Genomic DNA, 20,251 nt, shown 5'->3' with positions numbered 1-20,251 from the left:
GTCTGAGTTAGAGGACCATGTTTAGTCTCTAGGTGTACATACAGGGTCTGAGGTCAGGCATTGTGTTTCCACGGGGTTTAAATTGGTGTCTTCATTACAAGCTGTATTGTGTGCAGTCTCTTCCCTTTATGAAGATGGAGGTGCATTGTATGCCCAAAGAATGTGAGCTGTGATACCATCTTCTAGGCCTAGTTCATCATATGAGGAAAAAGTCTCTGAATTCAGTTATTCTGTGCAATTCCTGCTCAGGGAGAGGTCCAGAATTTTTGTGTGTCATAAGAGGTGGGATCCTGTATATGGACAATCACTTATTTTTAGTCCTTTCTGTAGCACTGTTCTTTTTCAGATTCTGAAAAATTATTTTTAGCTTTTATAGTTGCTCACCTGAACTTGATAAGAGTAACCAATGCAATGATACGTTTTCTGTTTTACACATCAGAACCAATAGCTTTAGGAGTCGTGAAGTGCTCTGTGCCCCTAAGAGGTGTATTAGCTCTGAAATCTACAGCAGCCTTTTCACTGTTAACAGCATTTTACTCTTTGCTTTCTTAACAGGAACAGCTGATTGATGGTTTTTCCACAGTCTCACTACTGCCTCTCAAACCAGGTGCCCTGAAGCTAAATTCTTTTCCCTAGTTTAGCTAAAACTGTCTGAGAGTTCACAAGGCCTTGCTTTCAGGGACAGGTATCATATTGTCAACACTGTATACAGGGTCTGTTGTTGTAACAAACTAAAACCAAGGTTAATTGTTACTATAAATTAATTCCTCCTACAAAATTAATTGCTATGAAGTATAATTTTATTCCGTTTATGTCCTTGTCCAGATTATGTTTGGACAGATGCCCTCCTTTGTCTATTGAAACATGAAAAGCTAATAAAAAGTATTAAATTATGCACTAAGAACAGGCAGTTAATAAAGCAGATGCCAGTGGTATTGTCGAGGCAAGCTACAGTAAAGTACTGGTACAGAAGAGAGACTGCCTGTTGTAGACATTTTATTTTCCAAAACCTGGCCAAATAAATGGAATTACCTAAGGAAGAAACTTTATTAAAAAGTTGGTCATGATATTACTCAAAGGTTGGAAGCATTCTTTGATGTCTAGATGAAGGGTATATGTGCGTAGGATAAGGTTTAAATTGAGGTTCTATGCAATTACGTTTTACAGGCTCGATAATGTGACAGACAAATATCCTGTTCGGCTGAAGTTAACTCCAAGCTGACCTCTCACTGCAAGTGGACAGTTTCTCAAAGATGAGGCTTGGTGGAGCAGCTTCTCACTACCTCAACTATGGAAGGCCAGCTCTGTGCTAACCTGGACATTTCTGTGAAAAAACCTCCAGGAGCAAGCCCTCCATCCTTCATTGCTTTGCTGAAGGTACACCGAGAGCTCCTGGTCAGTAGAATCCGAAACACTCAGTGTTTGATTGATAACTTGATTAAGAATGACTACTTCTCCACTGAAGATGCAGAGATTGCTGTCCAGTTTCCTACTCAAGCAGATAAGGTGTGATTTTTATTTCACTAGCCACTGAAGCTTTTGCTTACTTTTGGTTTACCACCAGGTTTTATGGGTTTATCTGGCAATTTTACATGTGGTGTATTTTCTACTCTTTGTTATTTTGGAGTTGCCCCATCCCCTTCCTTCTGGATGCGTGTCTCCAGCACATCTCTTTCCAGCATGGCTGGCACTGCTTGTAGTGCCCATTGGCAGCTGTAAGAATGAGCAAGGTGGTAATTGCTGTTTTGTCCCTCCCAGCTGCAGCTTTGTACTCTGCTAATGAGTTGTCCACAACGGTTATTAGAGTGTTGCAAGGACAATCTGCTTTAGGATGCTGTGGGACAGATCATCGTGCTTTTGGAGGGACAGAAATTAAATATTGTTTTAGAAGTTAATGACTGTGTTGTCTGTATGCACACCTTCCTTTCTCTTTGAAGACCTATGTATGTTGTAAATGTTATGGAAAATTGATATATCCTGGCACATTTGGGATTTTAATTCATCTTTGGACATCAGCAGCAAAAATTATTTCCTGGTCTTTCATTAGGAGAAAATTGCCATGTACACAATTGCTGTTTGCATCATAACTTGAAACAGCTGAGGAGATTGTTTCCCAGACCAAACAATCATTCAGCTTCAGAATGCTGTCACAGTTAGGGGCAGGCAAATCATAAAAAATTCAGAGACCTTGGACTTCACTAACAGTGCAGATTTTCATAGAATAATCATTCTTGCTGGCACATTGAAATGGTAACACAGTGCTCACTCTGTGTATAGGGTCAAAGCTGAATAAATGCACACTGTATGATTATCTCAATTTCTTATTGTTCAGCATAATATGCATGATTGTTGTAGCAAAGCTGAGGGGGAGGCCATGAATCAGGAGTCTAAGCAGAGACAGAGAGCAGGCCACAGTAGCGTAAGTGAAGCGGACTCTGTGGGAACTTCTCTGGAAGGCATAAAATTGCTTTTTAGAGCATACAAATTGTCAGAAAAAGCTCCATGTGTTTGCTGTGCTGCATGTACCTCACCCTGCTTTAAGCTCACAAGAGACCACAGTCTCTGGAAACCCTCTGTGTGGTTTAGGACTGAATTCTTCATTCATTTCCGGCAAGGGGACCCAGACATTCCAAATGTGCCCCCAGATGACTGCTCTGTCTTGCGGAGGGTCTTGTACTAGGATTGCCATGTTTTGGTGCACAGAGATCACACTCTACCTTGCCTTAGTCTTGAACTGCTCCAGCCACTGCCTGGTAGCCATTAGTTTTGGTGACAGCTGCAAGGCCATTGTATAGACAGAGCCTGAAGAATTGAGTTACTGTGTTAAATGGAAGAGCTGTCGAGTTTTGGCTCAGCGTTAAGATCCAGAGGGGAATTCTGCCTACCCTGCTCTGGATCTGGATGGATCCTGAGGTAAACCCAAATGTGACTGGAGTATTTATGAAACAGAGGGTGAATTTAGGGCATTGAGAAACCACTCCCTTTTTTTTATTTTAACCGGCAAAGGATTTAAAATATACCATCTAGCCAAGCTGAGGAAATCCTTTGGGTTCCCTCTTGAGGAGTGGTATTTATCCGTTTCGTTTCTGGTTAGCATATGATTTAGCTACAAGTTCAGACCTTCAGAGCCAACTCTCTTGCAACATCCAAATACAAGTAGCTATTGAGTTCTATGATGGTTCAAATTCAGAGCTAGATTTTGCATTCATGTTTTTGAAGTACCAGTTTTGATTTTTGTCCCCTGCTCCAGTCCGGAAGGGATCCTAAAGCAGTCACAAGTGTTACCGTCATCAAATGCTGTGTTATCAATGATCTTTCACGTGCTGTTTCTTCAGGTTCGCAAAATTCTAGACTTGGTTCAAAGCAAGGGAGAAGAAGTATCAGAATATTTCATCTATGTCCTGCAGAAAGTCACTGATGCTTACTATGAACTTCAGCCTTGGCTGGACGAAATAGGTTACGAGCCTTCAGAGAATATTAGTAGTAAACCTGTGGTAAATACAGATCCAGGTAAGGTCATACGTCTCTATCCCTTCCCTTAGAACTACCTTGCTATGGAGGAAGCTCCAATCAGGTGACAGAAGAGTAACTTCATCTGATGTCATAAATGATCCTATTCTCAGCAGGAAGTAGGACGAGATCTTCTGAAGTCTCTTCCAACCTGAATTATTCTGTGATCCTAAATGATGAACTATACTGAAAGTCAGAGTTTAGGTACTGCAGAAATAAATTATTTCCTCCTGAGAGGTTTTTTCCTACTACATAAATACAAGACTTACTTTGTCCCCATCTGAAGTGAAGTTTCTGGTGCAATAAAAACACAAGCCAACATTGCACAATAACTGAGACTCTCGGTTTTTTGTCATCTTAAAAAAAACTTTTGAGGTGCCTGGGACTTGGTTTCTAAAATGCATGCCTTCTATTTACAGTAATATAAGTGACCAAACAAGTCAGGATAGAATGGCAGGTAGAATATAAATAAAGTGAAAAGGCTATTCAGTGACTGACAAGTTGAACAAGCCTTTGCAGCAAGTAAAGCAGCCTTTAACAAAGGGTCAGGGGCTTGGCTTTGAGTCTCAGCTGAAAGATAGCAGCCCCTTAAGCCAAGGCAGCATCAGTAGTGGCTTTCAGGTAGTGGCACTCAAGTGACCTTTCATTAGCACCTGAATTTCCCCAATGAGTGATGATGGCAGCACAAATAGAACTAATCTGACAAAGAACTGTTTTTACATGAGAATTCCTTTTGCTTATTACCCACTCTGAGTTCCCAGGAGATGGGTCATCATCTATATAGGCTTTTTAATAGTAGTTCACTGTCTTTTTAGTTAGCAGGTATTGCCAGAAACTCAGATGTGAACTGGGACAGGACTCCAAGTTTGTTATGTCGTACGCTCAGAGGGAGGAAATGCTGCTTGAAGAAATCTACTCTAACAGCATTATGGAGCTGATCAGTTTTACCAATGAGAGTCTCGGCCAGGTGGGTCAATTAGAAGCCCTTTTTGATGATACAGTTGGACTAATTAATGAAGATGGTGAGACTGTTTATGTCTGTGGTGATGCAGGAATTGGAAAATCCATCTTGCTGCAGAAGATACAAAGCCTTTGGGCCAGAAAAGAGTTGGACATAGGGGCCAAATTTTTCTTCCGTTTTCGATGTAGGATATTTAGTTGCTTTAAGGAAGATGAAGCCATATGTTTGAAAGACCTGCTCTTCAAATATAATTGCTACCCAGACCAGGACCCCACAGAAGTCTTCCATCACATCTTGCAATTCCCTCATACAGTTCTTTTCACGTTTGATGGCTTTGATGAGATCTATGCCAACTTTGATCTCAGTAGTGTACCTGAGATATGTTCACCCCATGAACCCATTCACCCCTTGGCACTGCTGGTAAACCTTCTCAGGGGAAAGCTTCTTAAGGGATCCAAGAAAATTCTTACAGCGAGAACAGGAACTGAGATCCAAAGAAACATCATTAAAAAGAAAGTGTTGCTCCGTGGTTTCTCCAGCAATAACCTGAAAGAATACACTGCTATGTTTTTCAAAGATGAGAGGCAACGAACACTGGTATTGAACCAGTTGGAAGCTAACCCCAATCTTTGCAGTTTGTGTTCAGTGCCTTTATTTTGTTGGATTATCTTTAAATGCTATGAACACTTCCATTCCGTGCTTGACAACCATGAGCTTCCAGACAGTTCCGTTACACTGACAGATGTATTTTTGCTCATGATTGAAGTTCATCTGAACCGATCTCTGAAAACAAGTTTGCTGAAGAACAGCATCAGGAGCCAAGCAGAGATGTTCAAATCAAGAAAGGAAACTCTTCTAGCTTTGGGTAAAATGGCATACAAAGGGTTGGAGAACTCTTTCTTTATCTTTGAGCAGGAAGAGGTCTCCTCAGCGAACATCTCTGAAGAAGATTTGCAATTGGGCTTTCTCAGGACAGTTAAAGGTTACAGTGGTTGTGACAGTCAGGCCACTTACGAGTTCTTGCACGTAACCCTTCAGTCTTTTTTCACAGCTTTGTTTTTGGTTATTGAGGAGAAAGTGGGTGCCAAGGAATTACTTGAGTTTTTCAATGAATGCTCTTTCACTGAGACTGCCCAGCCTACTTGCCTTCGCATACCTTGGCTGAAGAAACAACTAGCAGGGGAGGATCCTTTTGGAAATAAGGAACACTTTAATTTTACCAACATGTTTCTTTGTGGCCTTCTTTCTGGATCCAAGCAGAAGCTCTTCAGGCATTTAGTTTCACCTGCAGTCCTTAAGAGGAAGAGAAAAACACTCATCACATACCTTGGGGAGAGCATGAAATCCCACCTGAAAGGCTACACTCGGTCCAGGCTTACAAGCTACAATCAGATCCAGGTGCAGCCCAACTTTGTTTGGATGCTGAGGTGCCTTTACGAGACTCAGAGTGAGAAGGTGGGGAAGATGGCTGCCAAACGCATGCACGCCAATTACATCAAGCTGGCGTACTGCAATGCCTACTCTGCCGACTGCAGTGCCATCTCCTTCCTGGTGCATCACTTTCGGAAGCGCCTGGCTCTGGATTTGGACAACAACAACATCAATGACTATGGAATAAAACAGCTACTACCTTGTTTCAGCAAGCTAGCAGTGATCAGGTAAGGAGTCTTTGTAAGCAGGTCCTTTCTTATCCTTGGTTAATTTCACAAACTGGTGAGCTGAAGGAATTGATCTCGGAAGTAGAAAAAGATGGGAATTACTGCTGCTGGAAGTTAAAATTGCAGATCTTCTGAAATCTTCATTCATCCAGTCATAGGAGCAGGGATACTCTGGGAATTTGGAAACTGAAATGGAAAGGGTGATAAGAAGTCCTTAGAAGCCAGGACTGTTTAAACCTGTAGGTTTAGTCAGCTTCATCTCGAATTCTTTTGTCTCAAAAGAGGATTTTTATGAAAGTGCTTAGGGGAGAAGAAAGGAAACGGAAGTGCATCCCACATTATCTGAAGATTACCTGAGCCTACCTCTGCCCTTTGGTCATATGGGGTAAAGAAAGGATCTACTACTCACAGTAACCCATGATCAAAAGCTCCGAATTTCTTGCTTTTCCATCCTGCCAAAATGTCTGGCTTTCACAGAACAAAAAGCTATCATGTAGTACTCCATGAAAAGATGCAGCTGAAGTCTGTAGGTGAGGTACTTCCCTGAGGTGATGTGGAGGTAGGACATGGCTGTGATCAAGGAGGACATGGTGTGATCAGGGAGAACTAACTCCACTTCTAATATCACAGACCATGTTGTTTCACCCTCAACCTTTTGAGGTTGTGCTATTTAACTATATCTTATTTGTCCAAACACTTAGGTACAGAAAATCAAGAACTTCATATATATCTTTTTTAAAGCTCCTTCAGCCCATGAGAATTTATTTTTTTAACAACTGGATTTATTCCTCCTGTTTGGCTGTGCTCTGCCTTGTTTTCCTCTAAGACTAAATCAAAGGAAGTGACTCTTGTTTTTTCCAGTTAGTTGCAAATTGACTGGCCTCTCAAGAGAAAGCAATAAGGAAACTTCTGGGCAAAATGCATAAGTATGTAAAACAAAAAAAGAAGAAAAGGCCAGCCTTTCATTCTTTGTCCCTGTTGTGTGATTATGCCGTACCCAGTATGATCTTAGCACCATACCTAGCACCAAACCCATCTGTTAGGTTGCCTTTTTGTCTTTATGGATCTTCAGATGTTAGGACTTTCATTTCTAATGACCAATTTCTGCAGGCCAGGAAACGATGTTTCAGCAGCTTAACTATCCCTGTCAAAGAAGCAGACTGTTCTGATCTGTAGAAACTGGCTAATTTCTCCTACGTGCTCATGCATTCCAAAGGGACCCAGTTACTAACTAGCAAAGGCCAGGGAGGCTGTTGATGATAAGGGACTCTTAGCAGTGAATGTTCAGCTACTGTTTGTGTTGTAACTAAAGCTGATCAAAATGTTTTCACAGGGACAGCTTTACACACAAAATGTGATTCCTCAGAACTGGAATACTTCACTTGAACTTGTCCATTTAGTCAAGGTGAAAAAGCTTGAGAAGTTACCAAAAAAAGCAACAAAAACAACAACAAAAAAAAAAACCCAACTGTGAGAAGAAGTATTTTTATTCTGTGAATGACTGACGTTGATTTGTTTCATGTCTAGCTGGGACAACAAAATTAGAAATGTCTAGCACACCCATGGGACTGCAGTTCTGTTTTCTGGCCAGGGCTTTTCACAATCTTTATTCTGTGAAGCCTGAATGTGTTGAGACTTTCAAGATGCCTGGCTTTCACTAGGTACTCAGAGAGAAGGTTGCAAGAGTAGTAGTCTGCACAGCTTGATTTTGCTAGGGTGTTAGGCAGACTTTCTTCCTGAAATCACAATAAGCGCAGGAGGAGGTGAGATGTTTATCTGGTGTCTGACTTCCTATGTTTTATTGTTTTCAGTTCTGTGGAAAGGTTCCAGAGCATTACCTTGGAGATTTGAAGCTTTCTGGGTTTTATTGGTTTTGAAGTGAGCCATATGAAACTAAGCTCACATTTCCCTTAACGGCTTTTAATACAGACCTGTTAAAATATCAGAGGAAAATGCATAGACTTTCAGTCATTTGTTAACTCAGGGGTGATGAACACTTGTAATCTGTATCAATTTAAAGTTTCTTTTCATTCCCTTCATTCCAGGCTCAGTGTAAATCACGTCACAGATCATGGCGTAAGGACCTTGTATGAAGAACTCTCCAAGTACCGAATTGTGTCTTTCTTGGGGTATGTACCATTTCGGACCAGAATGCTAGATATTGAAACTAGAAAATAAAACTCCAATGCTGACAGTACTAATGCAGCAGAGGTGGGGTGGAAACTACAGTTACCTCCTCGTTAACTGACCATAAGCAAAGCAGCATTTTGTGTCAGAAATTATTCAGCTGCCACCCTGTAACAGTTCACTGTGGTCCTCAGCTTCGTCTCCCATCACACCGCCTCATGAGCTGGCCTCCTGCTGACATCAGACCCTTCTGTGACACAGTGCAGACCACTGTCAGGTTACTGAATTGTGTGGGCATCATAGTTTTATACCTAAAGCCTTCTGATGTGGAGGGGAAAGAGAGTACAAGCAAGAGAGCATGTGCTTTGTAGCTAGAGCCTGTTGTTTTCTCTACTGATTTATTTCAACTATGCAAAGCAGATAGAGCTTGGTAGGGAGTAGTATCAGGAACATAGATTTTCATGTGTCTTGCTCATGGTACCAATTTCTTTCAAGACCTTAATTAGTCCTTAATCAAATTAAAGCTGGAAGGCATGTTAGCTCTGACTGCCAGCTCTTGGTTAAGTAGCTACGTAAAAATGACTTTCTGAAAGGTGAATATGAATACCAAGAATAGCTTTCTTCCTCAAGTGCCCTAATGCAAGTACAACTGCTCAGGTATCTGATCTTCAGTAATATTTACAAGGGGATTTTATGACTTTTAAAAGACCAAAAGTGTGTTATAGTGTTTCCTTTTTCGACTTATCTTCTGGCAATATTATTTCTGTACTAACACAGGAATAAAGGGAAGCTTTGTTTGCTTGGGGAGATTTATTATTAAAAAAATATATAAATATTTTCTCATGATTTGCAGTCTGGTCTCCTTGTATTTTTTATCTAGCCCTCAACAATATGAATTATATATCAAAATAGAAATGCAAGCAACTGTGAATATGTACAAAGCCATAGAAAAAAGATAGATGCTATGTGTGCGTCATAAAATATTCAGCTTTTAAATATTTAACAGCAGGAATAACCTATTTTTACCAATGTGATTTTTTTTTTAAGCTTATACAGCAATCAAATCACTGATGTCGGAGCCAAATATGTTGCAAAACTAATTGAAGAGTGTTCAAGCCTGGAATATGTTAAGTATGTTGGATCTTTTTTTCTTTTCTCCAGGTAAAGCAACTTGAAAGGCGAGGGAGAGTAGACAGAAGACAAAAATTGTATTTGAAATAAAATATAATTTAGGCTGCAGTTGTATGTTCTTTTGCAGGGGATGGCAGCAGGGGAAACACTTGAATCCATAGTCTTTTCTGGAATATAGCAGTAAGTTAAAGGAGTGCATGAGACCTGTTCTTTACCTAAATCCAGTCTGAGCACCTGAGCAAGGCATAAGTTGTGCATGAACCTTGCTGCCACTTCCAGTAGGCAAATTCCCTTGTACCAAGGGAAATTTCCTTAGTACCAAGCTTCTTAGTATCTGCTTTTTCATGGGCCACTGGAGTCAGGCTATGCTGGTGTCATAGCTCAACTCAAATTCACATGGTGAGTTGTTCCCTTTAATTCCTAGAACTTCCCCAGATAAGAGCATCTGGCCATGCACAACACTGGTTTGACATAAAGGTAGATCATTAACCAATGGTTTAATTGTGACCATAGCAGAAAACAGAGGTAACTGCAGCAATGTCAGCTATTGGTATGAGTGTAGCAACTGGCAGCCAGGGACTCTTTAGTTCTAGTCCTTGTTCTACCACTAACGTGATCTGAAACCCCACTATAGCCACGTCCTTCACACTTGAAATATTTGCAGAGTTTTGAAACCCAAGAGCACTTTGGTTCTTTTGCTGCTTTGACACAGTGCTTTGCTTATTTAATCTCACTTTCACAAAAAAACCTTGTTGACAGATGGTTACTTTCAACTCTCATAGTAATCCTAGCAATTATTTTGAGACAGAGTGCATGTTCATGTGCCTGAAGTCAAACAAGCCAATTTTATGTCAATGTAGTGACTTGAGGGGTTTTGGAGTTTGGTCTGTTCTTTACATCCATCCATATGCAATTATCCCTTCCTTGAACTCCAGCCATTTGATATCCACATAGGCTAAAAATAGAAAAGGCCTTCTGTAGAATGCCAGCCAGAGACACTCACTGCTGCACTGACCTGTGCCACTGCCTACAGCCCATGCTTAGAACAGAAAGACACGAAATTATCGCAGTCTGTGCTTGTCAGCTGCAGACTCCCTTGAAACCACACAGTCACGAAATATTCTGTTCCCTGTGGCATCATGAAACATGCTGCACTTAAGTCATGTGCTCTGTAGCAACTGCTGATACTATGAACTATGCTAAAAACTAGGCCAGGGTCCTTGCCTTGAGGATCAGTTCCTAAAGCTCAGTTCTAACACACTGAGCACCAAATCCAAGATTCTACTGTAATATTTCTGATTTGGAGCACTGACATGCAAAATAAGCAAAAGACAACATAAAATTATGTCTTTTAATCAAAAGTCAAGTGTCTGCAGTATTTTTTTGCTCTAGGTTAATATTTGATAACTGTAGCTAGCCTCCAGAGTTAATTAGTCTTAATTACTTGTATGGCTTTCTGAGCTGATGTTCTAATAGCTGTACAGTTGTAAGTGATGTACCTCATCAATTCATGTATTTTGTGCAGAATAGGAGCAAACAAAATAACTAGTGAAGGAGGGAAGTGCCTTGCCCAGGCCATCCAGAAGAGCAAGACAATGTTTGAAATCGGGTAAGTTTGGTGCTAAGGAGCAGACCTTGGGGCTTGATTTTGGGAGGGCATCTATAAATCCATTAGGATTCCTTTTTTCATTCTTACCTTCTCTTCTCCTGCTATTCCTTCCCCCCTCAACAGCAGCATTAGAACAAACAAGTGTAGAAGCACAGCCACATTTTCCATGGAAAAGGAGAGCTGCTTTGTTGTTCTTCAGTTCACACAATGTTTGGTTTGGGTTTTGGTTTCTGGGTTGGTTTTTTTCACTGCTCTGTCAGAGCCTTAAAGGAGAGACAAACAAGAGGACAGTGTGTAAAGATAGCCACTTTATGGCAACACAGGTCCTCTAGAGATACCTGGCTATTTTTAAGTCTGTGTGGTTTTATGACTATTGGCACTGTACCTAGTTATTGAGTGTCATTGTTACATTGTCAAACCTTCTGCATGACATCCTGATAAAGTTGTGAGCTGAGAGAATAAAAAGGAATTCACATCATCCACCTCTAGTCTGTCCCTAACTGGAGAGTCTGCTATTACTGTAGGTCTGAACGTACTCTAAACCTTTAGTTCCTGCCCTCTTACTCGGGAAAGGTGCTAGGTTTGATTTATTTTCTTTTATTTGTTTTTTCCCCCTTCTGGCAAATCCCAGTTTCTCTTTTCACTCTACAGGAGAACATATTTCTTAAAATTTAATAATTAAATACGTGGCATTAAAACCTCTGTTTGACCATTGTGAAAATTATAGTAACCTTGAAATATGAAAATCAGATCTGAACAATCAGATTTTTGGCCTTTAATTCTGTTCTACAACATTTCAAAATACAGGGCACAGCCTGCACACTTCCATACAGCTGGGTCTGCTCTGCTGTACTTGCTGTAATTTCAGTGAAGGACTCCTATTTCCTCCTGTGGAGGAATAATCACTCCAAATGGATTTAGGATAGCTCAATATTCAACGTTTACAGAGCAAACTGCACTGGGTCTGAAGGACAAGGAAATTCTGGGGAACTTACTGGAAGTCCATGTGTTTAGATGCCACAAAGCTCAATTGATTTTAAAAGAGCTGCCAACTAATTACCCATCAATCAGAGTGTGGCTCTGAGTCATCAAGCCATGATCTCTGTAAAAAATCCAACGACTCAGACCTCAGTAGAGGTGCTTTCAAACCTCATAATAGAGGGTGAATTTTCAAAGTGGTTAGTCTGCATAGAAAGAATTTAATCAGATACTCCTTGTAAATATTGATCAAATCTCCCCAGCTTGTACCATGTTACCTTCTCTTAAACCTTTGCTTTGTTTTGCCATTGGAAACACTATTCCACAAATGTGTGAAAGAGCCCAGTGTTGTACTGTCTTTGTGAAATTTTGATCTTTCTCTTGGCAGCTGTTGAGAGAGGAGATGTCACTTGGGTATAATGCTGAAGTGACAGTAACCATTTTACCAGACTATTTTGAAGGAGAAGAGGAGCCTGTAGGGTAGTTCACTTCAGAAAATCTCCTTTTTGGCTGTGGGTCCCCATGCAGTTGTGCATCTGGGAGTCTTTCCAGGACTTGTACTTTGCACTGTGTAAAGGCCAGTCTGTGCCCAACAGGTAACAGAAAAATCACAGCCAGGATATGGGAAGGAAACACTGAGCAGAAAATTATAGGATTTAGGACTTGGTGTGTTTCTCACATCAGCTCGCTGTACGAGACCTCAAGACACCTTTATCCCATAAGGGTAGAGGGCTGCAGAGGGTTTTCCCAGTGCAGCAAGGTGATCCAAAAAGCACTCCTGCTGCAGCAGACTGTCTCCTAGAGCTGCTTCTGTGCTGTGGCCTTAGGGTAGTGGTGAGTCAGCAGAGGCTGGTGGTGTGATGTGCAGGGAGTGGAACATACCTGGCTCAGCAGGGAGGGTACCTGCCAGGTGTCTCACAATCCTGAAAGACTGGGAAGTAATCAGGGAGGAGGGGAGAGGAGAGAAAAAGGGAGAATGCAATGCCAGTAGTCAGTAGGGCAGCACAACTGATATCTCCTGGTTTCCTCTCTTGACTAGGATGTGGGGTAATCGAGTTGGAGACGAAGGAGCAAAGGCATTTGCAGAGGCCCTGAGGAACCACCCCAGGTTAACAAACGTGAGGTAAAACACTGTCAAAACCAGGGAGCTTGTTGTAGGGGTGGCTTTTCCATCATGCTGTGAAGCAATGACTCTCCCTACCAACTGAGAGCTTGGAATGCCATCTGGTATTGCAGCCTTTGCTGTAACCAAGAGGCTTCTGGTGCAAGCAAGAGTCCAGATTGAGTCAAAAAGCCCTGTGCAGCCATTAAGCAAGTTAAAAATACTGCAAGACTGGCATCCTTTCCTCTATCTGCACGTCTTCCCCTCATGCTGCACGGAGTTCTTGGCATTTATGAAAGCACATGGTCAGTGGGTGCCATTTTGATCTGGGAGCACTAGCAGAAGGGTGTCACAGAATCGGGCTCCAAGTGAGCTCAGTGTTAACAGTTCCTATTGCAAAAGTGGAGCAGCTTTTAACAAATTAATTTTTAGGAGGATAAACTTGATAGGGACTGGGACATTCTTACATTAGGCCTCATCCTGTACTCCAATGGAGCTAGAACACCACATATTCAGTGCTACTGCTAGTTCTTACTGGAGTACAGTGAAGCATCTCAAACTAGCCTTCTGGAAGCCCTAATGTGGGAGAAGTTGGAAGTATAGCAAAGGGAGAAGTCAGCACTGTTAAACAGCCCATCCCCTTCCTGACTCCCAAATGCTGGCTGGGGATTTAAAGATGCATATTGTGGCAGCTGCTGCTCCTTTGGAATCCCTTCACACAGCTGGAGCACTGTGTTCAGGGTGATCCTTTTCATTTGTCTCCCAGGTCCACTGGCCTTCTCAGTGAAGGCCCAAACAAGGCTCCTTAGTTTCCCCACAAGGTGGCACATGGCACTAGTTTCTTTAGAAATACTCTGAGAGTTTGGGGATCTCTGGAGAGTTTATTGCTGCCACTTCAGATCCAGGGATTTCAGAGCAGGTGTCTTGTCCTCGTTTCTGCAAGCGGCTAGTCAAATTTAAAAATTAAAAGCTGAACAGGTGCAGTGACCTAAATATATTTGAACTTAAAAGCCATCTGAAATAGTCATCTTCCCATAATTGCACAATCCATCCAGACGCATCAGACTTGAAAGAAAACATTTTGAACTTGAATCAGAGCTCAGGGATTCTCAGAGAGCAAATATGCTGATGAATGTGTTTGAAAAAATAAGGAGGAGTAAGTGTGCTATCTCCAACTTGGTTTTGCTGGCACTTGTGCAGTGTGAATCCTCTGCTCTGTATTGTACTTGCACTTGGGTTTATTTCTTATCTTCCACTGGTTAATCTTGCTCCATGATTAGAATTCATAGTTAGCACCAGTGGTAGCTTTATGTGAAGATTAAGGGAAGATAATCCCTACTACATCAGTTTATTTTATTTGCCTTTTTTAGGCCCAGTCATTATGGACTGAGAATATCTAGTTTCAGCTGAAGCTAGGAGGGACTCATGCTAATACATACTTGTGTAATTGCTCTACTTGATTCCATTTTATACCTTTTTTGAGGCTTTGAATTATTTTGAGAGGGGAGATGCTTTTTGAATTTTGAAAGCCTGGAACATAACTTTAACTGGATGATTTTGCCAATGTCTATTCAAAGAATGAAGGGCAGACTAAGAAATGTTTGTGGTTTGTAATGGAAAGTATTTACAAGCTCATCTCTCCATACACAGCAGAAGGTGTTGTATTTGGAAGATGAATGAGGTATTGGGGCATCTGAAGGACTGAAAGGATAAAGTGCCCAGTTCGTACAGGGACTTGGGATGAAAAAAGCATGTAAAAACCTATGTACTGCTAAGTGTAACTTTTTGTCCTTGTTAAAAGCCTTGACTCTCAAAATCACTGGGTGCAACTCTTCTGTCAGTCTCAAGAGCACCACTCGCTGACAGCAAACCTGATGGCCTCTATGATAGACCTGCACTCAGGCTGCAGCCCGTGAACTGTTCTCACTTGTAAATCATAAGGACTTACTGGTTTGCAAAGTATGTGAGCCTTTGAAACACATAAATGCTGAACTGTACAACTGGGAAGCAGATCATCCGGGATATTCAGGAGTATTTGGCAGTGGAAGGGCCAAGTCATGCTGTTTCTTACACATTTGTATCTTTACTTCACAGTCTCGCATTCAATGGCATCACAACAGAGGGAGGCAAAAGTATTGCTGAAGCTATGCAACACAACAACTCCGTGAGAATATTCTGGTATTTGACAGTGTGGTCTCCTTCTCCTCTTCTTCTTTCTCCAGAGAAAACTGCAGCCTAATTTTATTTCCTCCAATCGCGTCCCCCCTGCTATTCTCCCTTTCTTCTCTCCCTTCCCTCATCCGCTATGCTTTCACTACCAGCAAGCTATAAGTTATCCCTTTGGAAAAATCAGGGCATGAGTAATGGATCAGCAGCACCTGTCTTTTGGGACATATTCTAATGACCTAATGTTATGCCTCACTCTGCTCCCTTCATCTTGCTTTCCCCTTTTTCTCTCATTTCCATCATCTGAAGTTAAGTTCTTTGTCCCCAGTTTTTGCACCTCTTAAGAGTTGTCTCTACCTCTTTACCTTTTCCCATTACACCTCCTCCACCTTTTAGACACTAAAGCATCTTGAGAAAGTATCATTAGAACATTGCTCAGAGAAACTAAGATCTGATACTTGTCTTTTTTACCTCCAGGGCTTCTCTTCAGTATCTCTTTGTGTCCAGCCTTTACAAATTGCTCAGAGCAGGAACAGCCCTTTGGCTGTCTAAATCTAAGTCACAGTCAAGCTAGAAAAACAGGGGGCTGAAAAGTAATTACATCCTAAGTGAACATTTTTTCTCCCACTTAGGTTGACTAAAAACGAGCTGGATGATGAGGCAGCAATGAGCTTTGCAGAGATGCTAAAGGTCAACAAGAAACTGGTGCATTTATGGTGAGCTACATTCCACAGTGGCACAGGCTCTTTGGCAGTCACTACATTAAAGCTTCACCTTCCAAGGCTATGTAGGTCACAGTAAGCTTTCTGTCCATGGTCTGGATGCAGCTGACTGGTTGTAGACAGTTCTAACAGGAAGTTAGTAAAGCTACTGTCTAGCATTTTCAACCTGCTTTTATAGAGGGTAAAGTTTAAGCTGTTTGTGTGTCCTGGTAACTTTCAAACTACTGATTGACTTCATCTCTCATTAAGGGAACAGTACTGGCCTCAAACTCAAAGGTTTAAAAAAAAAAAAAAGACATAACCAGACAGCTAGAATAGAGTAAGGTTATTGTGATTATTTCTATTTATCATCATACTATGAAAGTAGCTAGCTCAGCTCTTACCCGTCAACCAAGAACTTACATGACAGACACTTACATATATGTTGCATTTGTCTGATGCTTTCTTCTAGGGCTAGAAATACACTCACGCAAGACACTCATCTCTAAGGCACAAATCCCCAGGAAACCAGGGATTATTTCTAGCAATCACAATGAGACTTGTTACACTTCTAAGAAAACATAGCGTTAGCTTTTCTAATCCAGAGGTTCACAAGAATTTGTTGATGAATGGGGTTGGGCAGATGTGGGCTCTGAAACAAATAGCCATCCATTCATTTCAAGCAATCAAGAGACCATAAGAAATGGAGTCCCTTTACAGGCTTTACGAAGACTTTGCTAACCACACTCTAGCACGCTGCCTGTATTAATCCTAGTTTCCACCCGTTAGGAAGCATGCTGGTTGTCATGGGTGCCAAGTACTTGCAGCCTCTTTTGAAAGCAGCAAAAGCTGTGGTGCCCATCACCCTGAAAATAAAAAGGAGGGGGGGGAAGTGCTTGATTTCTTTGTGCACAGCTGCAGATATAATTCACTGAGTAGTTTGGTTTGAATTCATAACGAAATTTTCCCCAACCAAAGCAGATACATGTCTTTACCATGACTCTCAGTATTGTCCATGGGTTTCTGACAGTAGATAAATTTATATCCTCCTTTGTTGGTTACACCACTGGATACCTTCAAAAAGCAGTGACCTAAATAGATAGTTGAACTTGAGGCAGAATAAAAATCTTTTTCCAGTAGCTGAAAGAATCTGCTGGAACCCTTTGCATTTTGATTCATTTACCAAGTGCAGAAAGTCCTTTAATGGGAAAACCTATCTCCCTCCCTCCCTCCCTCCCTGAAAGATTGTTCAATACACTGCAATTTTCAGCCTCGTCCTGAATCCTGAGGGATTCATGCAACCAGTCACATGGAATGGTACAGCTATGGGGCTCACCATGGTAGACTGAAAGATGAGTATTGAGTTAGGATAGACTGATGAGACTTTTTATACTCATGCAGATGACAAGACTTTCTTCATTTTTAACTCGGAGATGGTCTACAGTGGTTAATAAGAGCTACCTACTGCTTCATCACTTGGGCTACCTGAGGATTTTATGTGTCTTTTGTTTTTCCCTAAGCTCAGATGAGACATAATTTTTAGCTGCTAAGTTGGCTTCACTGGGACTGGCACCTGCTCATGCTGGAGTCAAAATCAGTGCTTTATTTTTCAAAGATCTTGTTGATTTGATAAACAAGACAGGAGGATTTGGCAGCCTCTGGATCATAACTGCTAAAACACTAGGCCTATACAGAGTCTATAGTCAGAATTTTCTGTACATCACTTAAAAATGTCTCACAGTGGTTTTAGTAAGAAAAAAGAGCTAAGAGGTTTATCTCTTTCAGAGAGTCCAAATACCACAATCTCATACCACTACTGAACAGTTCATAGCAGAAATTTGTCAGCTGTGTAATTAAGCTCAGTATCTCCAGAATGCAAGATTAAAAGGAAAAGACTAATACTCAAATGTGGGGCATTTGGCCAATACTGTGTACCATTCTCGTGGATAAAATCATAACCACCTTCTTGTGGCAGACAGCTTTGCTCCTTGATGTCAAGCTGAGTGTAGGTTATGCATGCGCTGCAAATTAGTTTGCATGTTAGTTTGACATGAAATGCTTTCTTTTTAGGCTTATACAGAATCAAATTACAGCCAAAGGGGTGAAGTGCCTCAGCGAAGCTCTCAAGGAGAACACGACCATTAAAGAAATCTGGTAAAGGTCCCTTCCTCAAAGGCTCACTTGTAAACTTTCTTTCCCTTTAAAACACTACTGGCCTTACTATTTTCCATCCTAAAAAATTCAGAGCAAGTTTATGTGAGGCAGGGGTTGTAGTTCCAGCTGTGGATTTCAAATAGGTAAAAAGCTGCTGCCATTTAAACATTTCCTTTTTTTTTTTTTTTACGAATGTCAAGCAGTTTTCTTAGTTCACATACCACTGATTTGCAGAACATGTGGGTTTGCAGAACCAGGGCCTAAATTTATAGACCAAGTTTTGTTTGTCCTGTTTTTTCACTTTTAAACTTCTGAACGTGCTCATGCTTTTCAGGACCTAAATCCCAACAAGCAGGAGATGGTTATATTTAATCAGCATTACTAATTTGGTTTGTAGAATTTGTGCTTGGATTTTCTTTGGGCGGTGCTCCAAACACACTGAAAGTGCTAAGCTACAAGAAGATTAACTTTTTGTAGGATTTGTTTGTTTTAGATTAGGTGGGCATCACATAGTTACACGTGTGCATTTAAGGCAGAAAGCCAAATACCACATTCCTTTCTTCACCTCAGGGAGCTCAGAAGTCAATAGAACTGAGCTGGTTTTAGCACTGTTACTTTATTATTGAATATGAAATTTATTTCTAAATATATATATTTGGTTTACTGAAAGGACACTGAATTCTTGCTTAAAAAGACAATGACTCACTGTCTGACTGGTGTATTCCCTGGAGATGTGGAAGAGGTGCTTTTTTCAAAAGCCACTGTCAGTATTTGTCTGTAGAAGAGGCATCAACTCCCACTCAGATAATTTTAAATCTTCAAAATGAAATCTGTCTTTTGATTCTGGCCTGACTGTTCAGAGGCATTCATTAACCCAAACAATTTCATAAGTCTAATGGTTTAATAGATTTCAACATTTCTGTAAGCAGCACTTAACCAGGCTGCTTATTTTCAGGAGTGTAAATATCAGTGTAGATTCACTTTACATAGCCGGAATTGAAGATTTTTCTATTGGTCATTTCACATTAATAATGCCTGAGCACTTCACAGAGTTTTCTTCCCCTGTTGTCAGGGAAGACACAGAATGCTCTGAGGACTATTTAAATGTCTTTAAACTAGCCCACTGCATGATAAGAACCTTTGTCAGCTATATGGTGCTTGCTGAAATGCAAACAGATGGGTTTCCAACACCAAGTTTAGTTACTGGAGTTTATGTGTGTGTTCTGGTTTTATTTCTGAAGGAGAAGCCTTGTTCCCTGTATGTGCAGTGGGAACAGCAGTGCTGTAGCCGGCCTGTCTGATGCCTGTTCCCGGTTGCATGCCTTTGAGAAGCGTGCAGCTCACACAGCATTGCAAACCTGTGATCTCTGCTCCAAAACCTTGGAAAAATAGAAGATGGGCAAGTCACTACCTTACTTTCACATCCCTTTTATTTTTCCCCTCCAGTTTGAATGGGAACCTGATAAGCCAAGAAGAGTCCAAAGCTTTTGAAAATGAAGAACGGATCATTTGCTTTTGAATGAGGACATTTTGCCAAGTTCATTTAACAAAGGTTACTCCTACACTTGGACCACAGAGTTTATAAAGGCAGAAATCTACAGGGCTCATGGCAGGAGAGACATACATGATTAGCTGCCTTTTTATGAACATGCTGCTCTCCCTCAGCTCCATCCCTTATCCTGCTTGTTATTCCTAATCCTTTGGTGAGTGGGAAGTTGCCTGGGTAAATAATTAATGTTTGTACAGTGCTTTGAAGATGAAATGCAAAGTGTTAACAGAGTAAATCCACTGTTATATGCATTTTGATAACTGAGTTTAGTTTTATTCTGTACAGTGATGTAAATAATTTCTAACTTATTTATATCCATAAATATACACACACACACATATATATATGCAAGAAAGGGTGCAAGATGCACAAATTCCACCAGCTCACAGTATTACCTGCCTCAGAACTGAAAATTAATATCTGCAGCTTTACTGGAAACAGTATCTATACTGTTGGTATGAATGTTTTCAACATGAATACCTTCCTCCTGCCTAGAAATTAGGCCTCTATTTCTCCACTGACTACAGGCAGCATTGTAGACATTGCTTTTTTTTTTTTGTTTGGGTTTTTTGGGGGGGAGTAGAAACGGATACATCAGGCTCAGA

The 20,251-nt window shown here is 41.0% G+C and overlaps 1 protein-coding gene across 3 annotated transcripts; it reads left to right on the top strand.

Moving 5' to 3' along the window:
* Positions 1-526: 526 nt before the first annotated feature.
* Positions 527-19,903, top strand: NOD1 (nucleotide binding oligomerization domain containing 1). 3 transcript variants are annotated; one of them, XM_008933520.3, is made up of 12 exons: positions 527-607; positions 1,168-1,506; positions 3,336-3,510; positions 4,326-6,129; positions 8,175-8,258; positions 9,304-9,387; positions 10,913-10,996; positions 13,014-13,097; positions 15,171-15,254; positions 15,875-15,958; positions 18,014-18,097; positions 19,544-19,903. In XM_008933520.3, the coding sequence occupies exons 2-12, from the start codon at positions 1,291-1,293 to the stop codon at positions 19,614-19,616; spliced, it is 2,856 nt and encodes a 951-aa protein (XP_008931768.1). In that variant the 5' UTR covers positions 527-607; positions 1,168-1,290; the 3' UTR covers positions 19,617-19,903. The 3 variants fall into 3 exon arrangements, with proteins under 3 accessions (XP_008931768.1, XP_017931405.1, XP_029817824.1); XM_029961964.1 differs by lacking the exon at positions 527-607 and adding an exon at positions 1,006-1,079; XM_018075916.2 differs by lacking the exons at positions 13,014-13,097; positions 15,171-15,254; positions 15,875-15,958; positions 18,014-18,097; positions 19,544-19,903 and adding an exon at positions 9,515-9,567 and having other exon boundaries at positions 10,913-10,997.
* Positions 19,904-20,251: the final 348 nt, after the last annotated feature.

Source organism: Manacus vitellinus, unplaced genomic scaffold (genome assembly GCF_001715985.3).
Source record: "Manacus vitellinus isolate BGI_N305 unplaced genomic scaffold, ASM171598v3 scaffold_3_pilon, whole genome shotgun sequence".
Taxonomy (NCBI): Eukaryota; Metazoa; Chordata; class Aves; order Passeriformes; family Pipridae; genus Manacus; species Manacus vitellinus.
This window is presented reverse-complemented; position numbering and strand designations above follow the sequence as displayed.